General features: G+C 46.7%; 1 protein-coding gene and 1 long non-coding RNA gene across 2 annotated transcripts in view; one reads left to right on the top strand and one right to left on the bottom strand.

Moving 5' to 3' along the window:
• Positions 1–21,665, bottom strand: part of ACVR1B (activin A receptor type 1B) — a 32,767-nt gene extending 11,102 nt beyond the window's left edge. The window contains exons 1-3 of the mRNA XM_075902034.2: positions 21,468–21,665; positions 4,167–4,406; positions 1,670–1,918 (exon numbers count right to left, since the gene is read on the bottom strand). Coding sequence (XP_075758149.2) covers positions 1,670–1,918; positions 4,167–4,406; positions 21,468–21,573 — 595 coding nt within the window. The 5' untranslated portion in view covers positions 21,574–21,665. The remainder of the gene's footprint in view (positions 1–1,669; positions 1,919–4,166; positions 4,407–21,467) is intronic.
• On the top strand, positions 1,207–11,992 carry LOC142818939 (uncharacterized). The gene is made up of 2 exons (XR_012896629.2): positions 1,207–1,314; positions 11,744–11,992. It is a non-coding gene; the product is annotated as an uncharacterized LOC142818939 (long non-coding RNA).
• Positions 21,666–26,599: the final 4,934 nt, after the last annotated feature.

Here is a 26,599-nt window from a genome sequence, read left to right as displayed (position 1 = left end):
GGCCACCACGGGGGAGCAAGCGGCGCAAGCAGCCGTTTGGGCCCCGCGCTCCCCATGCGGCATGGGCCACCCAGAGGGAACAGCCACCATTTCAGCAACAGCCAGCATTTCGGCGTTACAGACTCAGACACTGGCCTACTATATATATATATATATATATATATATATATATATATATATATATATATATATATATATATATATATATATATATATATATATATATATATATATATACACACACACACACACACACACACACACACATATGAATGAATCAGATTTCCAACATATGAATCAGACTATTACGGGTTTCTCCCTATTGCCAGTCAGTCATTCACTATAACTGACTGATCACTTCCAAACACTTCTTTGTGGATTTGAATAAAGTCTGAGTCAACAAAATTCTGTAGACAGATGTTTTGGAGAACATCCTGCCCCAGGTTATGCAAGCAGTTTTTCTGACTGGATCTGAAGTATTACTATTCCATACACGTTCTTTTACTGCATTCATCACTACACTATCTGAGCAGCACTGAGCAGAACACGCACACTGGACTAAGAAATAACATTTCTAACCAAAAGTTACTCTCAATCTGCTATGACAGGACCAACACGGAACGTCTTTTATCAGCAGTGGCAGATTACCAAAAAAATCACACAAGTAGCTACAAAATTAAATGGCTTGCTTTCACTCTACAAGAAGATCAATACATCACACACTTCTTAAGTGCTAAAACATCTCAATGGACCACCACAAGGGTTCTGCAATTTTTCAGCTATTTCAAGTAACTTTGGGCCAAAACCTGGCCTAGCACCTTATGCTGTGATCCCATCAGATCTTGTATGCTGAGCAGAGTCAATGTTCGCAGGGGGAGGGTTCTCTAAGAAACATCTAGAGACTAAACATAAGAAGTGAAGATGGTTAAAGACTAAGAGACAGTGCTAAAATAGGCAACACCCCAGCATGTATTAGGGGGCTATTATGCTGCTGTAGGTGCATTCTTTCAGGTAAAACATAAAGCTTGTCCTGACAAGCTTTAGTCATTAAAGACCCCAAAGCATTTTGCAGAGGAGACACGGCATTTAATGCTTATAACCTGGTCAAATGCCTACGTAGATAAGTTATGTTGCAGGGGTAATCTACAGGCTAGACGGTCGACTGTATATACATCTCAAGTCTCAAACTGTTGCACAGGGCTGCACGGTGTTCAACCATTCACATGAACCAGATGCATCGTATACCAAGTCACAGTAAAGTATCAAGTTCAACAACAACAAAAGGGACTGCTGTAGCTGACGTTGCATTTACAGGTATGTGGAATTGTTTCCTGCCTAGGATCTAGATTTTTATATACTGAACTCCACAAAGGAGACTTTACCATAATTGAATCATTTAGCATTTACATAGAGTGCAACATCTCTCATGCATCCTACAGTTCCCAAAGTATCCAAGTGCTGATCCTGAGCCACTGGCTTCACACTCTGATGTTCAGCTGAATTTAGAACAAACACCAGTGACCTTACCATTCAGACTGCAGATAAGGAAATGTAGCCAATGGGCTAATATTGGAGCTGAGATACCATGGTGATGAGCACTTCAGAATACAGAATTCCATTACTATTGGACGTAATTTATTATTACTGAAAAGTAACAGGAGCTTAATACCTGAGCCGGAGCCAGAAGTGGAGAGATCATAAACTAGATCTTGCAGAGTCTTATCCTTGGACAGACACATTTCACAAGAGGGATCTTCCATGTCCAACCGCTGACGATTGTGATAAACTCGTTGGTGATGATGAAAGACAAAAACCACTACAATCAAGATGACAAACACAAGGAAGACAGGCCCTGCAATCACTGCTACCAACTCCACAGGGCCCCAAGCAGACTGAGGTTCATTCTCTTTCACGTGACCTGTAGTGGGAGGAGGAAAAAAAACATTTTAACACAGCGTGGATGTGTCTAGACTACAGGGTTTTGTCGACAAAAGTGGACTTTTGTCGACAAAACTATACCTGTGTCTATGCTACCGCCGAGTTCTGTCAACATAACATCGACAGAACTCGGCAGTTTTGATGACGGCGGCAAGCCTCATTTACGAGGAATAATGTCTTTTGTCGACAGAGTGCTGTTAACAGAAGGTGTTTTTGCATCTACACTGTCCTTTGCGTCTACACTCATGTTGACAAAGCGGCTTGATTTGTTGACAGAACTGGATGTAGTGTAGATGCTCTTTGTCGACAGAAGCTTTGTCGACAGTATCTGTCGACAAAAGCCTGTAGTCTAGACGTACCCTTTGATTCCTTTATTCATGTTCTCTATATACTGGAGGGAAGAGTCCCCGATTCCTACTCTTAGAGCTTAAACTACTTTAACTCTGTTTCAGGACTTTGAAAAGGACATTCCCAGCTGCAATGCTAATTCACTAGCTATTGCAAAGCAGAAGTAAATAGGCTAAGTTGGAATAACAGATGAGAAAGGTCATGATCACTATTACTAGAACAGCAAGTAGCAGCTGATGACCCCAGTGGAGTGCCCAGTTTAGGGTTTACACTACAGTCTCACTTCAGAACCTAAATTACCATCTTGGAGCCCACAACTGTACCCAAATAGTTTCAGAAGACCAGGCTACAATGCATCTTCCATCTGAAACACAGATTCCACTTCACATAAGGAACGGCAGTTGCATTTATTAGGGGGCCTGTGCTCTTGATTTCCCTTTTTATTCCTGCCCAGGAGACAAAATCTGGCATTAACCTAGCTTTCTGCCCTAGGCCTGCACGTGTTGCTCTCTCCTCGCACAGTCACTACTGCCTAGTCGGCCAGATCATTTGAGCTTAACACAAAGCATTCCTTCCCCTCAAAATAAACTGGTCATTGTCTTCGCATAGCACTACAGCTAAAGCATTATGCTAGCTATTAACAAAGCCAACTTAATACAAAATAGTGAAGTAGGAAGGTCCAATCCATGTAACAGCCAATGAGTCTTCAGCTTAAACTGCTTCACCAAATTGATTATGAAGACAAAACAGAATTCACTTCCTACCTTGGTGGATAAGGATACTATTCTGCTGTTCATGAAAATGCATGGAATGGGGGAGGTTAAGCAGCATGTACCTTCTGACAGAATGGGCTGTTGGGTTTAGTGTGACCAGCTGAGCATTACAGGCTGTCAGCTTAGACTGGGCGGGCAATAAATGGTCCGCAAGCCAGACATGGTTCACCAGGGTTAGCCCCAGCAGGCCGCCAGACACTTTATTTAGCTGTTTATCCACAGGTATGGCTGCTAGCAGCTCCCATTGGCTGCGGTTCGCCGTTTACATGGCCAGGAACGGTGAACCACAGCCAACAGCCGCACCTGTGGATGCACAGCTAAATACAGTGTCTGGCGGCCTGCCAGAGGCTAAACCTGGCAAATCACATCTGGTCCACGGGCCATTTATCACCTACCCCGGTTTAGCCAATAGGGTGGTCCCTTCTGGCCTTAAAAATACAACTGAAGTCAGATTTCTTCCAGCTCCCTCGTTCAAGGAAAGGCCTCATTCAGAGTTCAAGCATCATGCTCATTTTACTCAACTGTAAAACCATGCTTGGTGCTCATGACCACAACAGGAATTTCAGTCCCACAGGAAGCAATTCTATCAGATCAAGAGCAGGCTGCAGCACAACTCACTGCCACAAGGGGGATTTTGCTCCTTGTCCTCAGACCATTCTGGGCTTAGAGTGCTAAGCAAAGACAGGCTATCCAAGCCTAAGTGGAAGCAAGGAGAAAGCCTTGTTTTCAAAGTTTCTGCAGGGGGCAGTGCTGATGTGATGGGAGATGTGATATCTTGATCACAGCAAACATTTGAAGGTGGGTGAAACAGAGGACAGATCAGAGAAAAATACAAACCAAGAGCTTCTTCTCACCCTACAAACTGAGTGGTGTAAGTTGATATTTTGCCTATCATCAGACGATCTTAAACAGCTTCACAACCTTCCATGAGGTAGATCACCACTACTTCCATTTTACAGAGCAGGAAATGGAGGTAGATATGAAGGAACTGCCCATGTTCACAAGACAAATTTGTCAAAACTGGGGAAAGGATTCAGGAGCTGTGGTTCCCAGCCCTACTCTATTAGACAGTACTCTCCAACAAAACAAGAGGATTTCTTTACTCACCACTGGGCACCGTTAGGTCAATTTCATTGCAGTAATCAGAGAAGCAGCAATGTGTGTTACGCAGACCTTCTGATTTCAGGCAGTAGAAGGGTTTTCCAGCAGGAACAAGCTCTTTTTTAGGGATGCATGCCCGCATGTGATGTGCAACACCATCCAGGTTAGAGATGGAGACCATGCAAGCCCCATCTGTTTTGCATGTGAAGTTTGCTTGATTGCATCTGGAGCATGAACAGATCAAAGCTGCAGAAATCAGGACAAGGAAAAAGATCTGTGAGCAGGGAAACTCTTCTCTTTGGGCTAGGACACTGGTCTTCCTAAGCTTTGAGACAGAACCAGCTCTAAAAATGGCCAATAATATTTGCTAAATTTACAGACAGAAAGAAAAGCTGAGGAACAGAGTATTGGGAGGGGGTTTTTTTGGGGGGGGGAGGAGAAGGAATGGGGGGAATGGGGATTATAGATTGCACTTCTCTCCCTGTATGTCTGTAACACAAAGAGCAACCCCCATAATCTGGTCAATTTCCAGGCCATGCAACAAACAACATGCATTCAGTTACAGAAGATAGTTGCCACTGAATGGTAGAGTCTGCCAATGTGAATTAGGCAAATCCAGTTTCCACCCCCTAATGCAGTACTTAAAAAAAAAAAAAAGCAGCTAAGAAATAGTAAATGGTGTGTAAAACATGAAAGGTGGGGGTCTCAGAGGGCAGCTAACCTACCAATATATTCATAATGTCTTGGCCTCTATCTTAGTGGCTAATAAGGGGACTGAAAATGGAGTCTGTTAAGCATTCCCTTGTTCAAGGTTCAGAAATAGTTTTCTAGTTGAATTTATCTGAATATCAAAACCTGTTAATCCTTAGAATAGGTTCTGCTTCGAAGCATACTTCCCCACCAATCTGTTCCAAACCCAACTTGGATGGAGGAAGAATGTATGTGGGGGAAAAGACAGCGTTTGAAGAGAAACTAAACTAGGTTTGAGAAGGAGTTCTCAAGACTTAAGGGCACTGATTACAAACTAGTGTCCAGGGGTAACACAGGCATCCCTTCACTACATATCAGACAGACTCGCCACCTCATTTCACATAACATCAGACAACTGTTCAGTGACTTAACACATGGCTGTGCCTAACCAAGACTCGATTCTGGTAAGAGGCAAAGAGCTTTGCATCCCATTAATGTTCCCCTGAGCCTGTCAATTCCAAAAGCAGTTACTATCTCGGGTTAAATACATTTCTGGTTTCTGATATCGATGAAGAGCTCCTTCATTCTTTAGTCAAACAAGTTCCACAGTCAGATTCTCACATCCTAGCCTCCCAGCTGTTGTCATTTCTCGCTCAAACTGCCTGAAAATCTGCTGCCAAATCCCTAGCCAATGTAGCCATTGCCATGCTAGGAAACCAAGGGAATTTAACCAAGGGAGAAGGATGGGAACTGTTTAATAGTACGTAATACTCTCCCTGTCTCCCTGGAGGGATTCAGAAACATGTACATACCTGCTGCAGATATGTTTTTTTAAAGCATAAAGTCTGAAGTAACATTTAAAGTACATAAAGAAGCGCAGTGGTTAATCCCCCTCCACCCCTCCTTCCCCCAACAGCAAATTCCTCCACGTCTTACTTTCTCCCTCACACTACAAATATTGTGAAAGAATGACCACACTGGACTACACTTCGCTTTCAACACTCCAATGTCAGTCACCTTCCTGAGCTGTGATGGGAACTCACAGCCCTCAATCATATAATCTTGGGGGAGGGGGGGAAACGAACAGATTTAACAAGCTAAACAGGTCAAGACTGTGTCAGTATTAGGGATGTAAAAGCTAGTTTAATTGGCAGAAACACGTTTAACTGGTTAACCAATTATAGTGGGGCAAGCGGGTGGATCCTTCTACCTGCCTCTGTGCTGGAGTCTCTCCCCCTGCCCCCGTCACAGAGCAGTCCCTGCCAGCTGCTCCAGCTCCCACTGGTCAACCTTAACCAGTAAGTCTCACCCAAAAAGCTCCCTTCTTCTCTTTTATGAAAAAGTCCACTACTCACATACAGGGCACAGAGTAAAATGGCCAGGTAGAACACTTGCAAGAGAACACACTCAGGAATTAACTACACGGGCATGTTTTGTTGCCAAAAAAGTGCCTTTTTGAGACAGAGTGTTTACATTGCAATGTAATTTTTGTTGAGAAAAACACCCATTTTTGGCAACAAAAGCCTTCTAGTCCTGCGAGAGACTTTTGTCTCTCTCCCCCCACTCTTTGTCGCCAAAGAGTCAGTGTGGAGGTTTGTTTTATTGAGAGAACTTGCTTCTGCCAATATTCCACAATGCTTGCCCTTTTGGCTGTGCTCAGTGTTTTGTGATCTCTGCTGCCCTGCAGGCATGTGCCCCTTTCCCTTTCACAGCTCCTGGGAAGTATCTGACAGCTGAGTGAGCTGCTCCATTTGGGGGAACAGACACATTCCAATGATTTGCTCTTTGTTCTGCCCTGTTCTAGGAACATGGTGGCAGGCATACTGCTGCTGCAGGGGGAGGGCTGGAGTGGTTGCTGTGTTTGTGTTGACATAGCCTTAGAACTACAGCAATAACTGCTCAGATGCTGTTAAAAGGCAACTGGCAATCTCTCTGCATTGATGCCTAGAGGGAAATGGGGGAATTAAGGGATGCCCGCAGAAACAGAATTACAAGGCAATTCATGCAGTTCTAACATTTCAAGTTCTTCTTACATAAATAAAATCAGAAACCAAACCCAGTATTTCTAAAAGAAAAAACAATTCTTCCACTTTGGATAGTGTTCAAAACCCTACAGGTACTTGAAAACTGAACATGAGCACCTTTTATAGTAAGATTATGAGAGCAGCTGGGATGTTTGGACAAATCAAAAGGAGAAATGACCGAATGAAAATTTCTCACTAACAGCTTTTTTTTCCCCTGAAGAAAGAGCTTTTACTGAACAAAAATATACAAACTATTTTAAAAAGAATTGACTAGGCTACAGAAAACTAACTGGACAAAATGAATTGGTGTCTTTAGTTCCACTAAAGTGTCTAGGGATGCGTTTTGCAAGAAAGGTGCTACAGAAGTTGCCAATGGACTCTTATTTCTGTTCAGTATGCTTTTTTTGACATTCTGCTCAAAGACAAACCCAACCCTAAAGTAGCTGTTTAAACAAGTCTAACATTAAGCTGCAGATCCTCAGAATGAAAGCTCTGTTCTCATTCTAATAGATATCAGATCTGTACTTATGCTGAAACGAACTACAGTAAACTTCCAATAATCTGGCACCTTTAGGACCCAGGGGGTGCCGCATTATCAGATATGCCAGACTATCGGAAGGGGGGGCTATGAGGGGTCTGGGGTGGGGTTGGGGGATGCCACCCCAGACCCCTCATAGCCCCCCCTTCTGATAGTCTGGCTCTGCCCCGGGCTTCCCGGAATCAGCTACTGCTTGTCAGTTTCAGCAGCGGCTGAATCGGGGACGCCTGGGGCAGAGCAGCTGGGGTGCTGTCGCTGCGGGACCAACCCGGCAGCACTGCAGCTGCTTTGCCCCAGGCATCCCCAAGAGTAGCTGAGGTGCTGCTGGGTTGGTCCCGCAGCCCCGAAGGGCAGCGCTATGGGACCAACCCGGCAGCATCCCAGCTGCTCTGCTCCCCTGCTTCAGCTGCTGGTCAGTTTCAGCAGCGGCTTAATTGGGGAAGCCAGGCGCAAGAGCAGCTCCAATTGTCCGGCTGCCCGGAGCACTTCCGGGTTCCCAATGGTGCCAGACCATCAGGAGTGCCGGAGCATTTGAAGCCGGACCAATGGAGTTTTACTGTAACATTGATTTCATCTGAAACCGAATGCTGGTGGTCATGACAACTGGAGAGATGGAAGAGCTCCTCTAGTTCCATTCCTCGTTACTTTTTTTTTTTTAATTGCACTTTTAATCTTAATCAACAATGCAAACAGGAAGGTTTAGAAGAGTTAAGGAATCCTCCCTATGCATCTCTTGGTTCATTAAAGGAATTTTAATCGAGAGCTATTGGCTCTGAGCAACAGCTCATGTTCTTAGGAGGACTGAAAGATATATGCAGAAACACCACCACCACAATCACTCTTGGGATAAAAAGATGGCAGATAACCCCTGCTAGGAAAGATTCCAAGCACATGGGAGGATAGAATTAAAATTCAACTTAAGCTTGGCAAATAGGGAAAAAAGGCCTGCAATAAACAGGTTGAAATTCAATACGGACAAACACAAAAATACCACCACTAGGAAAAAAATGAATTGCAAAATGGGAAATGACCGCCTAGGATGGAGTATTGCAGAAAAGGATCTGAGGGTTAGAGATAAACTAAATGTGAGTCAATGTAATACTGTTGCAAAAAAACCCAAACATTCTAGAGTGTATCAGCAGGAAGTTGTAAGCAAGACAAGAATTCTCCCATTCTACACAGCATTGATAAAGCCTCAACTGGAGAACTGTGTGCTGCGCTGGGTACCACACTTTAGGAAAGTTGTGGACACACTGGAGAAAGTCCAAACTGGAAAAAATCCAAAGGAGAGCAAGAACAATGATTAAAAGTTGAGAAAACATGACTTACAAGGAAAGAATGAAAAAAACCTTGTCTTGTTTAGTCTGGAGAAGAGGAATCATAGAACACTAGAACTGGAAGAGACCTAGAGAGGTCATCAAGTCCAGTCCCCTGCCCTCATGGCAGGACCCAGTACTATCTAGACCATCCCTGATGGATGTCTATCTAACCTGCTCTTAAATATCTCCAGAGATGGAGATTTCACAACCTCCCTAGGCAACTTATTCCAGTGTTTAACCACAGTTAAGAAGTTTTTCCTAATGTCCAACCTAAACCTCCTGTGCTGCGGTTTAAGCCCATTGCTTCTTGTCCTATCCTCAGAGGTCAAGGGGAACAATTTTTCTCCATCCTCCTTGTGATACCCTTTTAGATACCTGAAAACTGCTATCATGTCTCCTCTGTCTTCTCTTTTCCAAACTAAACAAGCCCAATTCTTTTAGTCTTCCTTCATAGGTCATGTTCTCTAGACCTTTAATCATACTTGTTGCTTTTGCCTGGACCTTCTGCAATTTCTCCACATCTTCCTTGAAATGTGGTGCCCAGAAGGGGGGGGACACAATAACAGTATTCAAGTACATAAAAGGCTGTTATAAAGAGGAGGGTGATAAGTTGTTCTTATCCACAGAAGATAGAACAGGTAGTAGCGGACTTAAATTACAGCAAGACAAATTTAGGTTAGATATTATGGATGACTATAAAAGAGTGCTTCAGCACCCGGACAAAATATCTAGGGAGGTTATGGAATCTCACTCTAGAGGTTTTCAAGAACAGGATAGAGAAACACCTGGCAAGCATGGCCTAGCCCTACCAGTGAAGGGACTGGACTAGATGACCCATAGAGGTCTCCTAGGCCAAGTCTACACTGGTAAGTTACTGTGTAGTAAATCAGCCCTCAGTGCTGTAACTTTCACAGCGTCCACACTGGCAAATCACTTAGTTCGCACTAGATCTGCAGTTAGTGATTTGTGAGAAGCACAGAGCTTGCTGCACTCTTGGATAGTGTGCTGGTGTGCCAGTGTGGACAGTGTGGTGTAGTACTGTAGCCTGACTAGCCTCCAGCACTCTTCCCACAATGCCTGTTCTGGTCCCTCTGGTCATCTGTTTGAATTCTACTTCCCTGCTCAGGTGACCAACACCTGCACTTGAGTTTTGAATGATATTCTTGGAGATGGCCATGCTGCCACTCCAAAGACCCCTACTGACACCTCAGATTAAGACAGGAGGAGGAAGTTGTGGCTGAGAGTGCTGAGGGGGAGAGGGACCATGAGGATTTGGCTTCCTTAGAGCTTGGCAATCAGGAGCGGTTTTGTACCGCCAAACACATGAGCCACTCGCAGCCCTCAGAGGCAGCAGATGATTCTACTGGTAAGTGGTTGGGAAAGCACTCAAGCAACTTGCTGAGTGTGGGAGGATTACATAAAAGAGGCTGGGTTCAGTGTGATGCAGGTACCAACAGAGGGTCGGTCAGGTGGCACACAGACCATTGATGCAACCTCTTATGTCTCAGTAATCTGCCACAGACCTCATCGAACGCTTCATGCAGTGGCTGTGCTACCCTTTCCCTCAGATTCGGTGGCAGAGCAAACATGATATTTGACCCCTCAAGGATCACATTCCCTTGCCACTGTGCCATCACTGGGGGGAGCGGGAGCGGGGGGAGAGGGAGAGAAGGGCACTACCGCTGAGCAAAGACAAGCGACAAATGGTCCTGACCAGAACATGCACTCAAGTAAAAGATCCCCCTTTGCTTCCCTGCTCACAGCAAAGTGTTTTCTAGGTGAATACAGCTGTGGCAATGAGTGGCCATTACTAGGGATGTGATCACGTGCCCACTTACACAATTAACTGACGAGCCTTAATCCTAACAGTTACCTGTCTCCCTCTGGAGCCAGCATCTGCGGGGGGAAAACCAGTTTTTAAACCAGTTCTCCATGTGTAGTAGCTCCCACAGAGCCAGAAGCAGCAGCACAGAGCGGGGAAAGAAGGTGCCCCATGAGTACCAGCTCCCACCTCCCCCCCCACATGTAAATTTAAAGTTCGATGGTTACAGGTTTCCAAAAATAAATGCATTTTAACATCCCTAGCCATTACAAAAAACTTTTACTCCCTCCACCCCCCCAGAACACAAGTACAAACACGCGCAAATGAAAACCGCTGCTTCCCAGCATGCAGCCTGGCTGCATCAAGGGATTCTGTGGCAACTGCAGGAAGTGACACTTCCACCCACAGCAAAGGTTTTCACAACCCTTTCTCCTGCCCTCGGGGTTTCCCTTTGTGCCCTTAGTGGTGAACTCACACTTGTGGGGCTATGCATGCTCACTCCAGGACAAGTGGTGCTAGGTATGTGGACAGTTGAAGTGTTTCAAAGCAGTTGGGGCAGTGCTGTGTCCTAGCATTAACGATGGGCCTTCTGTGACATGTTGCAATTTTGCCCTTGATAGAGCTGGCCTTGGAATGCCAATCTCTCAGGAAGTTCCAACTCCTGCAGAGCATCTGAGAAGGGCAGGAATCAGCCAAGACAGACTCGAGAGGAGTTTTTGCAAGGCATCCCAAAACACGCAGATGCCCAACACACACAAAACAACTGCAGGAGTGGAGGGAAAGTGGAAGGAAAGCACACAGCGGTTCCCAAGTATTACAGAGCAGCAACTGAAAATGCACGCTGGAGGCGTTGCTAGCATTGCAGACAGAGGAGTAGCCCTCCCTCCCAAAGCAGGTGTCCCAAATCTTTAGCCAATAAACCCCACCAATGCAGTTTGGGCACCACCCTGTCCCCGGGGCGGCACTCACTGCACTCCACATCTTCCCGCACAATAGGGGTGCAATGGCACGGTTGATTAAACGATTAACCAATAAGCAGATGCAGTGATTTGGGCTGTGATTTGTGGTAGGGGATTGTGGTGCACCCAACAGATGCCCAAACAGAGCTTCCCCTTCCCCATTTTTGCATCATTTTTTGTTGATTACATGATTAACAAATTATGTGCTGTTTAACATCTCTACCCACACAGGCTCCTGCAGGCTGTGGATCCACTCAACGCCAATCCACATGGGGCTTAGCCCTGATGAACTGCAGCCCCTTTCCACAGCACAGATGGTGGGGCTGCATATAAACCACGGACATATAAAAACCTGTGTAATTATTGGGGCATGCCTCACCTCCTGCCTCCCCAACCCCTCCCTCCTTCCCTCTCACAGTGCAGATGTTTGTTTCATGCTTCACCCTACATTTACTATGTTTAATAAATGAAATTCATGTGTTTCAAAGAAATCTTTATTCCATTACATGAAAGCAAGCAAGCGTACATCAGCAAAACTACGGTCATTGTAGCACTAAGTGCAGTGCACGGACCAAGAAGAGTAACCCCCTAGCAACGCAGCCACTTGGCTCCCATGCATAGTAACAAGTTTATCAAATTTCTGCCTCAAGGCATCCCCGGTCCTTATGTTCCCACACTGTGCTCCTCTACCAGCCCTGGTCTTTGGCTGTTCAAACTCAGTCTCCAGGCGCTATGCCTCAGCGATCCCACCTTGAGTGAAGCTTTCACCCTTCCTGTCACAAATATTATGAAGGGTACAGCATGTGGCGATAACCACAGGGATGTGATCACCGTCCAAGTGCAGCTACCCATACAAAAAACATTGCCAGCGGGCCCTTAAACAGCCAAAAGCACACTCCAGTGTCATTCTGCACCTGCTCAGTCTGTTATTAAACCACTCCTTGATGCTGTCAAGGTTTCCCCATGTATGGTTTCATGAGTCACAGCATTAAGGAGTTGGCAGGGTCTCCAAGTATAACAATGAGCATTTCAACTTCCCCCATGGTGATATTCTGGTCCATGCAGAAAATCCCTGCTTGCAGTTTCCTGAACAGGCCAATGCTCCAAAACAGGTGTGCGTCATGCACCTTTCCAGACCAGACTGTTAATGTCTGGGAAATGCCCACAATGATCCACAAGTGCCTGCAGGACCATGGAGAAATACCCCTCACAGTTAATGTAGTTGGAGGCTAGTTGGACAGGTGCAGAATTGGAATGTGTGCACCATCTATTGCTCCTCCACAATTTGGAAAGCCCATCCAAGCAAAGCCATCTGCAATTTCATGCGCATTGCCCAGTCACGATCTTTCAGAGCAGGATGCAACTGGTGATTCTGCACTCATCCATCAGCATAAGCCCAACAACGGACTTTCCCACTCAGAAATGTTTGGCAACCCAGCAAAGGCCATCTGGAGTAGCCAGCATCCATAGTGTGATTGCTAAGCACTTCTCCACTGGCAGAGCAGCTCTCCTTTGAATGTCCTTATGCCATAGGGTGGGGGCAAGCTCAGCACACAGTCCCATGAAAGTGGCTTTCCTCATCCCAACACTGCTCATCTTCCCAAGCTTGCATGATGACGTGATCCCACCTCTCAATGCTTGTTTCCGGAGCCCAGAAGCGATGTTCCACTGTGGTCAGCACCCCCGTGAATGCCACAAGAAATCTCATGTGATAAGAACGCTGCTCTGACTCCTCAGTCACTTTGGCTACGTCTACACTGGCCCCTTTTCTGGAAGGGGCATGTAAATTTCACCAGTCGTCGTAGGGAAATCCGCGGGGGATTTAAATATCCCCCGCGGCATTTAAATAAAAATGTCCGCCGCTTTTTTCCGGCTTTTAAAAAAGCCGGAAAAGAGCGTCTACACTGGCCCCGATCCTCCGGAAAAAGTGCCCTTTTCCGGAGGGTCTTATTCCTACTTCAAAGTGCTTTTCAGGCCTTCACTATACACTGCAATGAAACAAAAATGGGACACAAAAATCAATGTGTCAGTGAGTCTACTGCAGGACTAGAAACAGAATCCATCTTTCTTATCTGCCATACCAATGCTTAAATTGCAACACACCCATGTATGTCATACATGGGGCAGGATGACACTGGTTGTTCAAGGACACAATCAAGGTTCCATTCTCAAAACGTAAGTACGAGGGATACTCGAGACTGATGTAATGTGAAATTGACTACACTTTTCTAAAACCCAGTGTTCAAATCAATAAACAATTATTCCAGATCAAAATTCTGGTCAGTCTGTCACAGAGCTGGCCAGACCTTGTTAAACAACAATTAAGCAGAAGACTTTGTTGTTGTTTTAAATATAAAGAGTACAGAAAATTCAGTCTAAAAATGAAGCTCACATCCATGCTAGTTCTGGATAATTCTGACTACTCTCATCCGGATCACCGCAACTCTTTGCCCAGAGCAGGCAGTCAAGTACAAGTTCTACAAAGCTTGGTAGGTGAAGAATGCTACTACCCACTCTCTCTCTCATGCTAAGAAACAGTAGCACACCACTGTCAATTTTCAAACCACCTCACTTGTTCCACATTAAAACTCAATTCTGAAACAAATATTTTTTTAAAACAGATATGCATTCTAGCCTACTTCACACAGACCGTGTCTCTTCACTCCTCCAGTAACTGAGTGTCTGTTCTACTACATAATCATGACCATACTGATGCAAGACCCTTTTCTTCTGTAACTGCCACCATTTGGAACAGACTTCCCAAATCTTGATACCTCATCAGCTCTTCAACTACTTCCAAATCTTATCTCCAAATGTCTGCTGTCCCTTGACGTTGCTTCTTAAATCTGCTTTCCTATTGCTATTAATTTTATTTTTCTTTGTAAGCATTAGTTCATGCTGAAATATTTTTTTCATAATATAAAAAATGTTGTAGAAACTTAAAGTTATACTAGGATTAATGAAGTTAGAAATAAAAAGGGCCAACAGATAAATTGAATGCATATCCCTCCAGAACAGGAGGGCAAAATAAGGAAGTCACATCAGATCTGGCCCGTGGCCCAGCAGGAGCCTCAGCCAGGCCTCGCTGTCTGCCCTGCCCCTGTAGGCTGCTCAAAACTGCGGGAGCATGGGGAAAAGAGGCTTCATGCGCTGTTCCCTGTCCCCAGCACAACCTCACAGCTCCCACTGGACTGCCTGTTTGCAGGACAGGCAACTTGTGGTACCCTCCCCTGGGACTCTCAGCAACCAGGGGAGCACATGATCTCCACAGCACATGATCTCCTTGTGTGAAGGCAAGGAACCTGGCTGGTTGAGGGAACTGCTGGGCTGCTAACTGGGAGATGCACCTCTTAGCTACAATCTGTCTCTGGCATACCAGTCTCCACCCCAACCCTCTGTTTCCCCTCCTGCACATCTATCCCACATAATCCAAACACTCTGCACTCCTGCTCTTGCATTCATTCCATGTACCCCGATTCCCTGCCCCTAGTCAAATTCCTGCATCCTCTCCTGCACTTCTGCCCCAGGTCACAATCCCCTCCCAGATCCTATACCCTTACTGCACCCTTCCATCAGGTCAGAATCCTCTCCTGCATCCGTACGCACTCCCAGATCCTGGACCACAAGCTCCCTTCAGTACCCAACCTCCATCCCAGACCCTAAGAAGAGTGAGGGCCCTTGACTACTGACCAAATTCTTGGAGTGCCCCGCCATCAAAATTATTGCCCACTCCTGCTCCAGAAAGTGGTTACAGTACTTGGACAGAGGCTAAATTGGATATTAAAGCAATACTATGGAATGGAAAACATACAGGCGAAAAATACAGTCGGCATACACTTTCTTCATTACAGCGAGCAGCTGTCACTGTTCAGTACCAACCTCTATCATACAAAGTGACAGCCTCTGAGTGGAACTGGCTTATTTCAATTCACCTCTTTAAAATTCATTGTTATTTGAATCCATGTGATGTTAATTAAAATAAAGCTTGATGTCTCTATCATTGCTGTTCTTCAAGTCAAAAAATGAATGCTAGATTTGTTACCACCTCCTGTTCTAACCTTAGCACCTATTAACTCATTTTACATTTTAAAATTTTGTTATGAGAGCAGTAAGTTTAACACAGCCCAAATCTGTACCTCAGTATTCATAGGGATGTTAAAATGAGTTTATTTTGGTAAATGTGTAACCGCTGAATTTGTCAACAGTTAAAGGTTTACACGTGGGATGGGGGAGAGGATGGCTCTGCAGGAGCCAGTGCAGGTGGGGCAGCAGCTTGGGTGGGTGGGCAGGCAGCTCCCCATGAGCACCAGTTCCTGCCTGCCCCTTCTCCTGATATAGGCTCATCAGTTAACCGTTTACACTATCACATCCTTAATTAAGAAAGCATCTTCCAAAAGTCAATTCCATAGCAAAGCAAAGATGTTGATCTGTCACTGACAAAGTTCTTTGGGCTCAAACTGTGACATTTATTGATGTGAGCTATTAAAAATGTTGTTTACCGTTGCCAGGCCCAGCAGCTTAGTCAACAAGCATGCGTTTTAAGAGTTTAAATAAAAAGGGTTATTGCTAAAATAAACAAATCCAGAGAGCCATCCTACTACTGCACAACTACCCACACTCCATGACCGGACTTACAATATTCACTATTAGTGGGGGGTTTCAACAAAGAAATTCCCCCCATCACAGCTTACTCCACTGGAATGTGCGTGCACGCACGCACACACACAAAAAGAGAGAACTTAATTATCTTGTTTCAATCAGATAACTACTCCCTGGACACACACACAAACCATTCCCACTAGCTGACACCCTGTGAACTTTGTTTGCTGTCACAGAATTGACGTTTCATTTTACTCCTTTCGTGACAGTAGTTTCCTGTGCATCCACTGCAGGCAAAAGATTGTGCATCCAGAGACACAAAGTTTGAGTTTTCTAGCCAAAAAGTTTAAGAGTTCACGAATGCCTGATGGACAATGTTTTTAAATTTCTAGTTAGAAAAATCTTTTTTGGAGAATTATAAAACATGAATTATGGGCCATTCAGAACTGGTCTGATTTAATTGGGTAAATACATATTTTAAGCAGGTGTTAGTCACAGAATTTACCAGTGGAAAATTGCTTCCTTTGAATAAAGCACTAAAATGCACAAGGGGTAATAAACAACCCCCGTATATATAACTACACTATCATGATAACCATGGAGAGAGAAGGAGGAAGTCTTTTTAAGTCTTATTTACTAATGCATATAGCACTTTACATCTTCAAAATGCCACGTGAATTAGGGTCTTTTTATAATGCACAATGAAAAAAGAAATGATTTGACTTGCAATAAAACACATAAGATGCAACAGAAAGCTTCTGAAGACCTTGTTTGCTAAGGCACACGGAGTTTACATAATGGCTTCTTAAGATGCAAATAGCGGATTCTACACTCCCTGCCATTTCTTATTCCACCCAGAAAAACCTGTCTCCTACAACCTTCTGTGCTCTTCTACAGAATTAGTTGCTTGTTCACATCTTCCACAAACACCAGGACCTCTTTCTTCCCTGCCCACAAGACCATACTGCATTGACACCTCTCACACAGTGTGAATGAAAACACAAAAGATGCTTAAGGGGGACATTAGCCAGCTATACAACACACAATATCAAAGCTACTTATCAGCTTAATTTCCACAAGACATAGGAAGTCAATTATTCATTTCCTGTTTATTTTTATATACACACACAAACCTTATGGAAGAAACAAAATGAAGATTTCAGAACAGTATTGAGAGGGGAAACTTACCTTGATATTCATCAAAGGTCTAAGAGGGCAGCTGATGCAAATTTTTAAGTCATTATGATTTTTTTTAAATGTATCTATTCTCTACCCAATTGTGTCTGTATTATTAGCAATTTCATCAGAAATGTTAAATACATCATCATCTGTTGTCTCATTGGTTGGCAAAAAACAGTCTGGGCCAGAAAATACTCAAGTCTTACAATCTGATATGCAAAATTAGCTGTGGCTCTCAATTCTCACTGGACATCTGTTCAAATTACACAAGCCGCTATGCCTATTAACATTCTTGTAAGAAATTTTCCAGAGACCAAGGACTGAATGGGCCATGAAGATGATGCTACCCTTTGCCTCCAGCTTAGAGGCAATCAGGGCAGAGGAAGATTGGCAAGAAAGCTAGTACTCTACTAACTCTATGAATAAATAGAAGGCATCAGACTTCAGCTCACTCAAGCTGATGCCTTTCACCAGCACAAGCTTCAGTTTATTAAATCAAAGCAGCAGCACTTGGCCCTAAGTAAAAAAATTCCCACAGGTTAAAAGAAGCAGTAACACCTGATAAAACTGCACAGAATCAACAAGTGAAAATAGGTTTCCTTTCCTCCATCCCCACAATGGAGGTTTACAAATGTTGCAATACTGAAAATGGTTTAGAAGCATCTGGTCTTCTCTATAAAGGTACTCTTCTTCCCACAATTACTGGGAGCTGGTACCCAGGAGTTAGAGAATTTGGAGAGGAGCCATTTTAAAATATACTTCAAAAGACATAATATTAAAACCGCTTATTTTAATTCCTAAAAAAAGGAAGAAGCTGCGTGCCTTAATTTGCATAACAATCAGACCACCCCACACACACTGCACAGACTCCAGAACAGTGGTTCTAAAACTTTTTGGCCAGTGGACCACCTGGCTCAATGCAAATCTTTCCGTGGACCACCATTTGCTAATGGAAACTCACCATCAATTATATAATTACGCCCAAGCCATTTTGCTAGTGCTGCAGCTAGGGAGAATGGTTTAATTTAAATTATTAAACAGATTAAGCATTTTAACTCTCTCATGTTTGATAAACTAACTTCATTTTAAATAAAGTAAAATATTAATTTATGTAAACACAGAAGGTTTCCATGTTTTATTTATGATGGGGTGGGGAACCTTTTTTGGACTAAGGGGCCACTGACCCACAGAAAAATCAGTTGGGGACTTCTCAAGTAAGAAACAAAATCTCCTCCAAACCTCCTCCCCAACCCTCACTGATGTGGCCCCCAACTGAGACACTTCACTCCTCTGGTGCTCCAGCCTCTCAGGGTAAGGGGAAAGGACAGGGAGGACCGAGGTTCAGGGTTTCCCATAGGCCAGATTTACTTTTCTGGCGTTCTGGAGTTAGCGGATTTTATGGACTCCTTAGGTTCTGGGGTGGGGATAAAAATGAGGGGCTCAGTGTGCAGGATAGGGCTGCCAACGAGTGGGATAGGAATGGGGGTGCAGAATCTGGGAGCGAAATGGGGGTACAAGAGGAGGTGAGGTTGAGAGGTCTAGGTGATAGGTAAGATACAGAAATAGGCTGGGAGTAGGGTGTCTGGCCGGGGGAGGGAGCAGGAGCAAGGGAGGATGCAGGTGTCTGGCCAGGGAGGAGGATGCAGGGGCAGGCTGGAGGGAAGGTGTTTGGCCAAGAGGGAGGTGTTGGAGCAAGCTGGGGACGCAGGGTCTTAGTGGGGAGTGAGTGAGGGGGATTAGGATCCAGGGATCTGGCTTGAAGGGGGACGCTTACCTGGCTTTGTGCCCCCTTGCAAAGAGGGAAAGCCTCTGGACAGCGTCTCACCACGCTGAGGTTCTCCCAGCGGGATGGGGAGAGAGCTCAGCCACCCGCCGGCCCCCACGAAGCGGGGAGTCTGAGCAGCCGTGAGGCGTCTGTGCAGCCGCGAGGCTGCAGCACCAGCTCCGGCATCCCACACAGAGGGCATGCAGGGGATGGGGAGCTGAAGAAAGCCCCAACTTCCCCACTAGATCTGGCTCGCAGAGAGAGGCAGATTCAGTGAGCTGGGTCTGGCAGGGAAGGCTGGGGCTTTTTTCACTCTCCCCTACCCCTGCGTACCCTCCGAATGGAAGCGAGAGCTGGTGGTGCGGCCTCGTGGCTGCATGGCAACGATGAGCATTGAGAGGGGCTGAGCTTGAGTTATGAACCCCCTGGAAGGTGGTCCGCACACTACACTTTGAGAACCACTGCTCTAGAGGAACATGGGTATTGCCAGATATCAGAACCCCTCACGCTAGTCATGCACCAGTCCTGGAAGGCTACCAATGGAATGGAAGTTGTAGAAATGCCATAGATCAGCGATATACAGTTTTGAGACACTAGCCTACAATGTGTGGTAGAAGGGGTTGCCTATACACAAATATCTGTCCACTGAGAACAAGAAAGCCCACCCCCTGAAAAGCTCCCCAAATTTCCCTATTCTTTAAAAGAGGGTAATCTGAGAGCCCTCTGGTAAATATTTTCCCATACCCGGAATGGAGACAGCCCTCTCCCCTCTCCTATAAGTCTTCAGTTGCCTTCTATTGTTCCCAAAACACAAAAAAAAGCATTCCAAGCCTCTCACACAACAAAAAGCAGAACCTACACCTATACAGAAGGTCGATCAGTTGAACACACACACTTCCTATTGCCTGCCTAGACAATGTGGCTCCCCAAATGTCCTTTGTAAAATACGCTCAGTCCCCTCTAGGATGCCAATGGTTAATTGGTAAACATCACCCTTACAACATGATGCTTACCAATTAGAATTAACCAGTGGACTAGCCAGCCCCGCAGCAGGAGTAGGGGGCCACTCCAGCCAGCCTCCCCCCACCACCCTCCCTGCCTCATTTAAAGTTAACCACCTAAACAATGTTTAATCGGTTAACTGATAAAATGGGATTTCACATACCTAGCCCCCACAGCCTCCTGCCAGCTTCTCAGACAGCAGTTCCTTCTAGAGTCTCCTCCTAGACCTGCACCATCTTAACCCTACATCCATGAGAATAAGGCCCCCCTCAGCTAAACCTGTACGCACCTAGCCTCTTTCCCAACCTCATATCCCACCTATGGAAGTTAAGCCAAGGTGCCCCAATCCCTTCCTCCCAGACATCCCCCCCATTCCTCCCTGCCAGGAAATAACAGACTCAGGCACCCCTACCCATTGTCCCCCAGAGACCCTCCTCACTTATACCTCCCCCAAACCCCAGCACCCCCTCAAAGAAAAGAGACACTTGCAGCTCCTTCAATTACCCTCTGGAAAGAGATCCCCAAATATATCTCAGACACCGCACAGGAAGGTAACCCCATTCCCTGCAGCACGGGGGGAGGCTCCTGAGCCCCCCGCATTCCAGACAGGCAGCCCTCAGGTGCCCTGTAGGTAGGCCCCCAACCTGCCAAATCCCTGCACTTTCCTGGAGCATGGCCCCCAATCAGGGGGCCCTTCAGCTCCTCCCATCTCTCCAAAGCTCCCCAAAGAGCAAGGGGGCCCCTCAACCCCCCATCCTGGCCCCCCCAGAGCGCAAGGGGGGCCCCTCAACCCCTCCCATCCTGGCCCCCCCCAGAGCGCAAGGGGGGCCCCTCAACCCCTCCCATCCTGGCCCCCCCCAGAACGCAAGGGGGGCCCCTCAACCCCTCCCATCCTGGCCCCCCCAGAGCGCAAGGGGGGCCCCTCAACCCCTCCCATCCTGGCCCCCCCCAGAGCGCAAGGGGGCCCCTCAACCCCTCCCATCCTGGCCCCCCCCAGAGCGCAAGGGGGCCCCTCAACCCCTCCCATCCTGGCCCCCCCCAGAGCGCAAGGGGGGCCCCTCAACCCCTCCCATCCTGGCCCCCCCCCAGAGCGCAGGGGGGCCCCTCAACCCCTCCCATCCTGGCCCCCCCCCAGAGCGCAGGGGGGCCCCTCAACCCCTCCCATCCTGGCCCCCCCCAGAGCGCAAGGGGGCCCCTCAACCCCTCCCATCCTGGCCCCCCCCAGAGAGCAGGGGGGCCCCTCAACCCCTCCCATCCTGGCCCCCCCCAGAGCGCAAGGGGGCCCCTCAACCCCTCCATCCTGGCCCCCCCCAGAGCAGGGGGGGGCCTCACAAGCACCAAGCCCCCCCGCAGCGGGAGGCCGCCGCCCCACGAGGGGGCTCCTGGGCCGCCGCCCCCCCCCGCACTCACCCCAGGCTCCCCCGGGGCCGCCCAGCAGCAGCAGGACCAGCGCGAGCGCGGCCCCCAGCAGCGGCGAGCGCGAGAAGGGGCCGGCAGCGCGAGCCCACTCCGCCATAGCAACCGCCGCAGCCTCGCTCCCGTCCGGGCCCGGCCAGCGCGAGACACCGAGCGCGAGCGAGCAGCGCCGCCGGGGCTGCCGGGCCTTAAAGGGGAGGGCCCGCCCGTAAAGGCGAGGGCGGGGGAGCAGCTGTCCGCCGACACTAAACAGAGCACGTCTGGGGCACTGTCCTCAGGAGGGAATGAGCGTGCGGCTGCACGTGGGCTAGTCGGTGGGTGTGCACAGTGCGTGTGCAAATGTATGTGCAAAGGCCGCTGGGGCTGGAGGGGTGAGGATGGATAGTGAGGCCAGCGGGTGTGCACATGTGCAAGCACACGGGTATGCAAGTGATAGGGAATGAATGTGCAGCGGGTGTGCAAATGCAAGTGGTGTACAATGGTGGTGCGAATTGGGGCAATGTGTGTGCCAGGTGTATGCCGCGTACCCAGTAGAGAGCTAGTGTCCTTATAAGGGCCAGTGTGTATAGTGCAGTGCGGGTGGGAATGGTCAATGGGCGTGCAGTGCAGTGCCGGAGAAGCCAACACCGTTCTGTGTGCCCTGCTCATGGAGTAGTGTGCGGTTTTTGTGCAATGCACATGGATGTTACATCCTAACTGAGAAGCACACCTGGAAAGAACTAGTGTAGTATTCACAAAAAGAGAGAAGAGCAATAGGTGTGCACACAGACATGCCGTGCAACCAAGAAAAGGCTGCATGCAACGTGTGGGCAATACACAGGGGGATGCATCAGTCATCTCTACAATGCATATGGGATTAGTCTTCATGTCCTTGGAGGGAGTCAATGTCACCCAAGGCACTACAGGTAGAGGCGACTCTAATGTGGTTACACATGAAGCCTAGCATTGCAGACACAGAAATAATCTATTTTTCCCACCCTCCAATTCTGCTCTGCCGACACAGTGATACTGGATCCCCCTGCTCTTGGCTAGAAGGGCTATTTTCAGACCCCAGCATCCAGCAAACCTGGCAGCGGAACATGCTAAATGCAGACAGACTGAGCAATGTGAGCTTGAGGCTGGCTGGCTGGACATCCCAGACCATTTCATTGCTACCCAGAAAGGCACCAGTGGAGTCTCTGGCATTCCAATTAAAGCACATTCATTGCAAACTGCTGGCCTCTCTCTCCCTCCCTTCTCCTATATAGAGAACATGCCGCCAATCTATTGGTCCCTTGGGACTTGGTGTGCTGGGTTTACTGATTGTTGCATTCCAGAAAAAAAAATTCCGTCCTAAATTCTTGCTGGAAGCCAAGCCAGTGATTAATTTTCTGAGTTCCTAAAGCATGTGTGTATGTGTGTGCAGACACACAAAGATCCCAAAGCTACAGTAATAAAAAACTCCAGTCCCAGAGGGTGCTGAGATAGCCCATATGTTGTAGGATCAAGCTCATAAGCAGAAAGATCATATAAATCACGGGGAAAAATGTGTAGATGAGGATATAGGGAAAGGTCATCTGCTGTTTGGGGGATATTAAAATGAACATTTATGGCTGGGGGATATTAAAATGAACATTTATGTCTATTGATCATTTGATGAGTTTCCTTTAAGTCATTCCCTATGTCTGCTTTTGGCTTTGAGTCTGCTAGCTGGTGCTTCATGGAGCTTTTTCAGAATGCATGGGGCTGCTGGATCTGAACTAGGGATGTAATGTAATCAATTAAACAATTATCAGATAAGCAAAAGCTTACAGGTTAATACTATAGACCAGTGATTTTCAGCCAGTGGTACGAGTACCCTTAGGGGTACTTGAGAGAAGTCAATACAACTGAAATCTGGAGAAAACTGAATTTTTGTTTTAAGTTTTACAGCGCTTTATTATTTTTGTACTTTTTACACCCACAAATTTCATCACCCGCCCGGCAATGATTAAGTTGTTTAAACAGATGTGTTGCAATAGTAGAAACATGTTTTGTGTGTCTGAAAACTGTAGGTATTGGAGGTACTTATATATATATTTTTAAAAGGGGTATTTTACAAAAAAAGGTTAAGAAACACTGCTATAGACTACAGGCATTTCCCTCTCCCTTTTCCCCCTCCCCTCCCCCCGACAGGGGCTGCTGCAACCTGCGCTACTGCTTCTGTATCAGAGGGGCTGGTTTTTAAACTGGCTCTCCTTGCGGACCAGCTCCCGCCTGGCACCCCCCGTGGAGTGGCAGGGGATTCCTCAGGCATGGGGCCGGAGTGCACTGGCTGCCAGCCCCACTCCCAGGACTATAGAATAGTCATCTAACCAATAAGAATTCCCGGGTTTACTCAATTATTCAGTTAACCGATATTTAACATCCTTAGTCTGAGCACTTGAAAATGTGACCCTATTTGTCAGGGGCCAAATGGGATCTGAGCGCTTTGAAAGTCTGGTCCCCTGGATCTTCCTCATATGAAGGGTTCGACAAACAATGTAATCTACTTGCCCGTGGCGAGTAGATTACATCCCGGAAGAGCCGGCTCCGAGCGATCTGCACATGCGCAGAACACTGAACCGTGCGGCTGGCGAGTGGGGCTCGCCATGGCTCGGCAAGCCCTGCTCATATGAGATAAAAGAGAAGCCAAGGCTGGACAATTACAAAGGAATATGGGGTTGCAGTAAGGCCCAGACCTGTATAGCTCTTGTACCTGTTCACTCAAAGGTCTTTAGGCATCTAACTTCTGAAGAAGTAAGGCACCTAAATATCCTAGAAGATCTGGTGCCCTCCCTCTTTTCTAGTTAGTGAATTGCTTGAGCCAAACTGGGTTGCTGTGAATAGTGGCTGGTCCTAAATATCTATGGGTATGTCTACACTTGCACCCTAGTTCGAATTAGAGATGCAAATGTAGGCATTCAAAATAGTAAATGAAGCTGGGATTTAAATATCCCGCGCTTCATTAGCATAATCTCGGCCGTGTGCTGTTTCGGAACTCAGCTGTTTCGAAAGTGAAAGTGCGCTTAGTTCGAATCAAACCCCTTGGTTCAAACTAATGTTACTCCTAAAAAAATGAGGAGGCTGAGATTATACTAATGAAGCGCGGGATATTTAAATTCCGGCTTCATTTACTAATTCGAACTAGGACACAAGTGTAGACATACCCCCAGCTGAAGAATTGCAACGACATATTTTTAGTCTATTTTCATTCTTCAAATATTCGCTATGGGGAGTACAGTGGTTTAGCACCTCCGTTGCATGGTATTGTTGGTGCATCTCAATGGAGACCTCGATTCACAAAACTTTCTGTCACCCAGGAAAGCATTCGGACACATACTTGCTGATGAGGTGGGGCGGGGGGAGGGGGGAGGAGGAGAGGGGAAGTATTTAAGCATGCACTTAAGTGGTTTCCAGAGTGACAGAAAGTTTATAAACAAGTGAATGATGAATGCCAAGCAACTGAACATTTGCAACAGATTGTCAGACCCATCATTGTTCCGCCTACAATGTCTGTGACATTTGGGGGGAATTGGGCGCGTGTGCAGAATACTTGGCTGACTGTGAGCAGGGTGGCAGTTAGCAGCAGTTCAGTTGTTATTATTTATTTATGCCCACCAAATGCTAGGGACTGTCCCGACATTTAAGGCCAGTCCCCAGCCCAAGATGCTCTCAGGCTTGATAGAGAATTTGGGGAAAGGGGAATAAATTGGCGGTTTGTTGGCTGCGCTTTCCAAGGCCTAACATGACAGTTTTGTTCCGTTTATCTCTTTAGCTGGAACATCTTAGCTGTAGAACGCATCATCTGACTCGGTCCCAAAGTGAAGGGAATATTTTAAGCATCAGCGGACAGAACCCTAATGATTTCCCCTAAGAAGGGAGACATGGAGCCCCTGACATCTGTTCATCAGAACCGCAACTTTAAGCACCTTGCACTGCTCTAGAGAGCACAATGAAGTGGGGAGTTGGGTGGGGGGGAGCACACAAAGCCTACGGCATGGAGGAGAAAGAAGGAACCTGGCATGGCAGGAGGGGACAGAGGAGCACACAGAGCCCCAGTCTTGGTGAGAAAAACATGCAAGAACATGAGACCTTGGGATAGGGGAGGAGGGAATGGCAGGACACACCCTTGGCACAGAAAGGCCCTGGGGGATTCTGGTATAGGGGAGAAAGGGAGGATAGCTGTGATGACAATTCAGTGTCAGTTTTGTTCACTATTTCTTTGAACCTAAGAAAACAGTGGGATGACCCTATCATGCAGATCAGCACACACTGCTCTGACGTCACGTCATGAGTGGGCGGGCCTGGTCTTGTGGGTGGAGCTTAGGAGAACATCACAACTTCAAGTCTGAGAGACCAGCCAATTGCTTGGGACATGTTTCGCAAGGCTGCCCGTAAAAACCAAAAAGAAATTCCAGGAAAGGTCAATCCACCCCGTGGGCTTTTATCAGGGGAGCGGAAAAAAAAATGATTGCAACAAAATCTGAGCAAGTTCCTCTTTCATCTGTCTCCGGTTTTTTGACTTATGCAGTCTTGCTATCGGCAGGAAACTCCTGTGTGCTTGATGATGTGGATCTGCTGATAAAGGAGCTGGGTGATGCAGGCGAAGCAAGCCCTTAGTATCCTGTTGAAATAATGTTATTCAAGCCATTTCCAGTGGTCGCAAACAAGACCTGGATTTTTTTGGTGCATTTTTTTCCCTTTTTTGGCATCAGTTTTTAGGAACAGTATAGGCACATAGCAGATCTGATTCCAGTGGCTAGATCTTGCTCTTTGTAAAAGAGATTTCCACCCAGGCAGAAAGAGAGAAAGCCTAGCTCTCTTCCCTCTCACGCAAGCTGGGGTAACTCCCTTGGCCTGCAGCTCCACTGCCCTGCACCGTGTGTAGCCATTTACAGCCACGTCATGCTGTACATAGAGATACAGCATACAGCTGTACACAGAGATGCATCGAGATATGGTGGTACATCAGGCTCAGGGCAGCTACATCAGTGTAAAAAGGGTGAAGGTGAAAGCAGAATCAGGCCCAGCAGTTTTATATTATCCCCCCGCCCCCATCCATGGCTATGATTTGCTGTGGTCCTGCTCTAAATTAAGGAGCCGTTAACCAGTCCAGTATGTGGATG

Source organism: Pelodiscus sinensis, chromosome 31, assembly GCF_052426305.1.
Source record: "Pelodiscus sinensis isolate ZL-2025 chromosome 31, ASM5242630v1, whole genome shotgun sequence".
NCBI classification, from domain to species: Eukaryota; Metazoa; Chordata; order Testudines; family Trionychidae; genus Pelodiscus; species Pelodiscus sinensis.
This window is presented reverse-complemented; position numbering and strand designations above follow the sequence as displayed.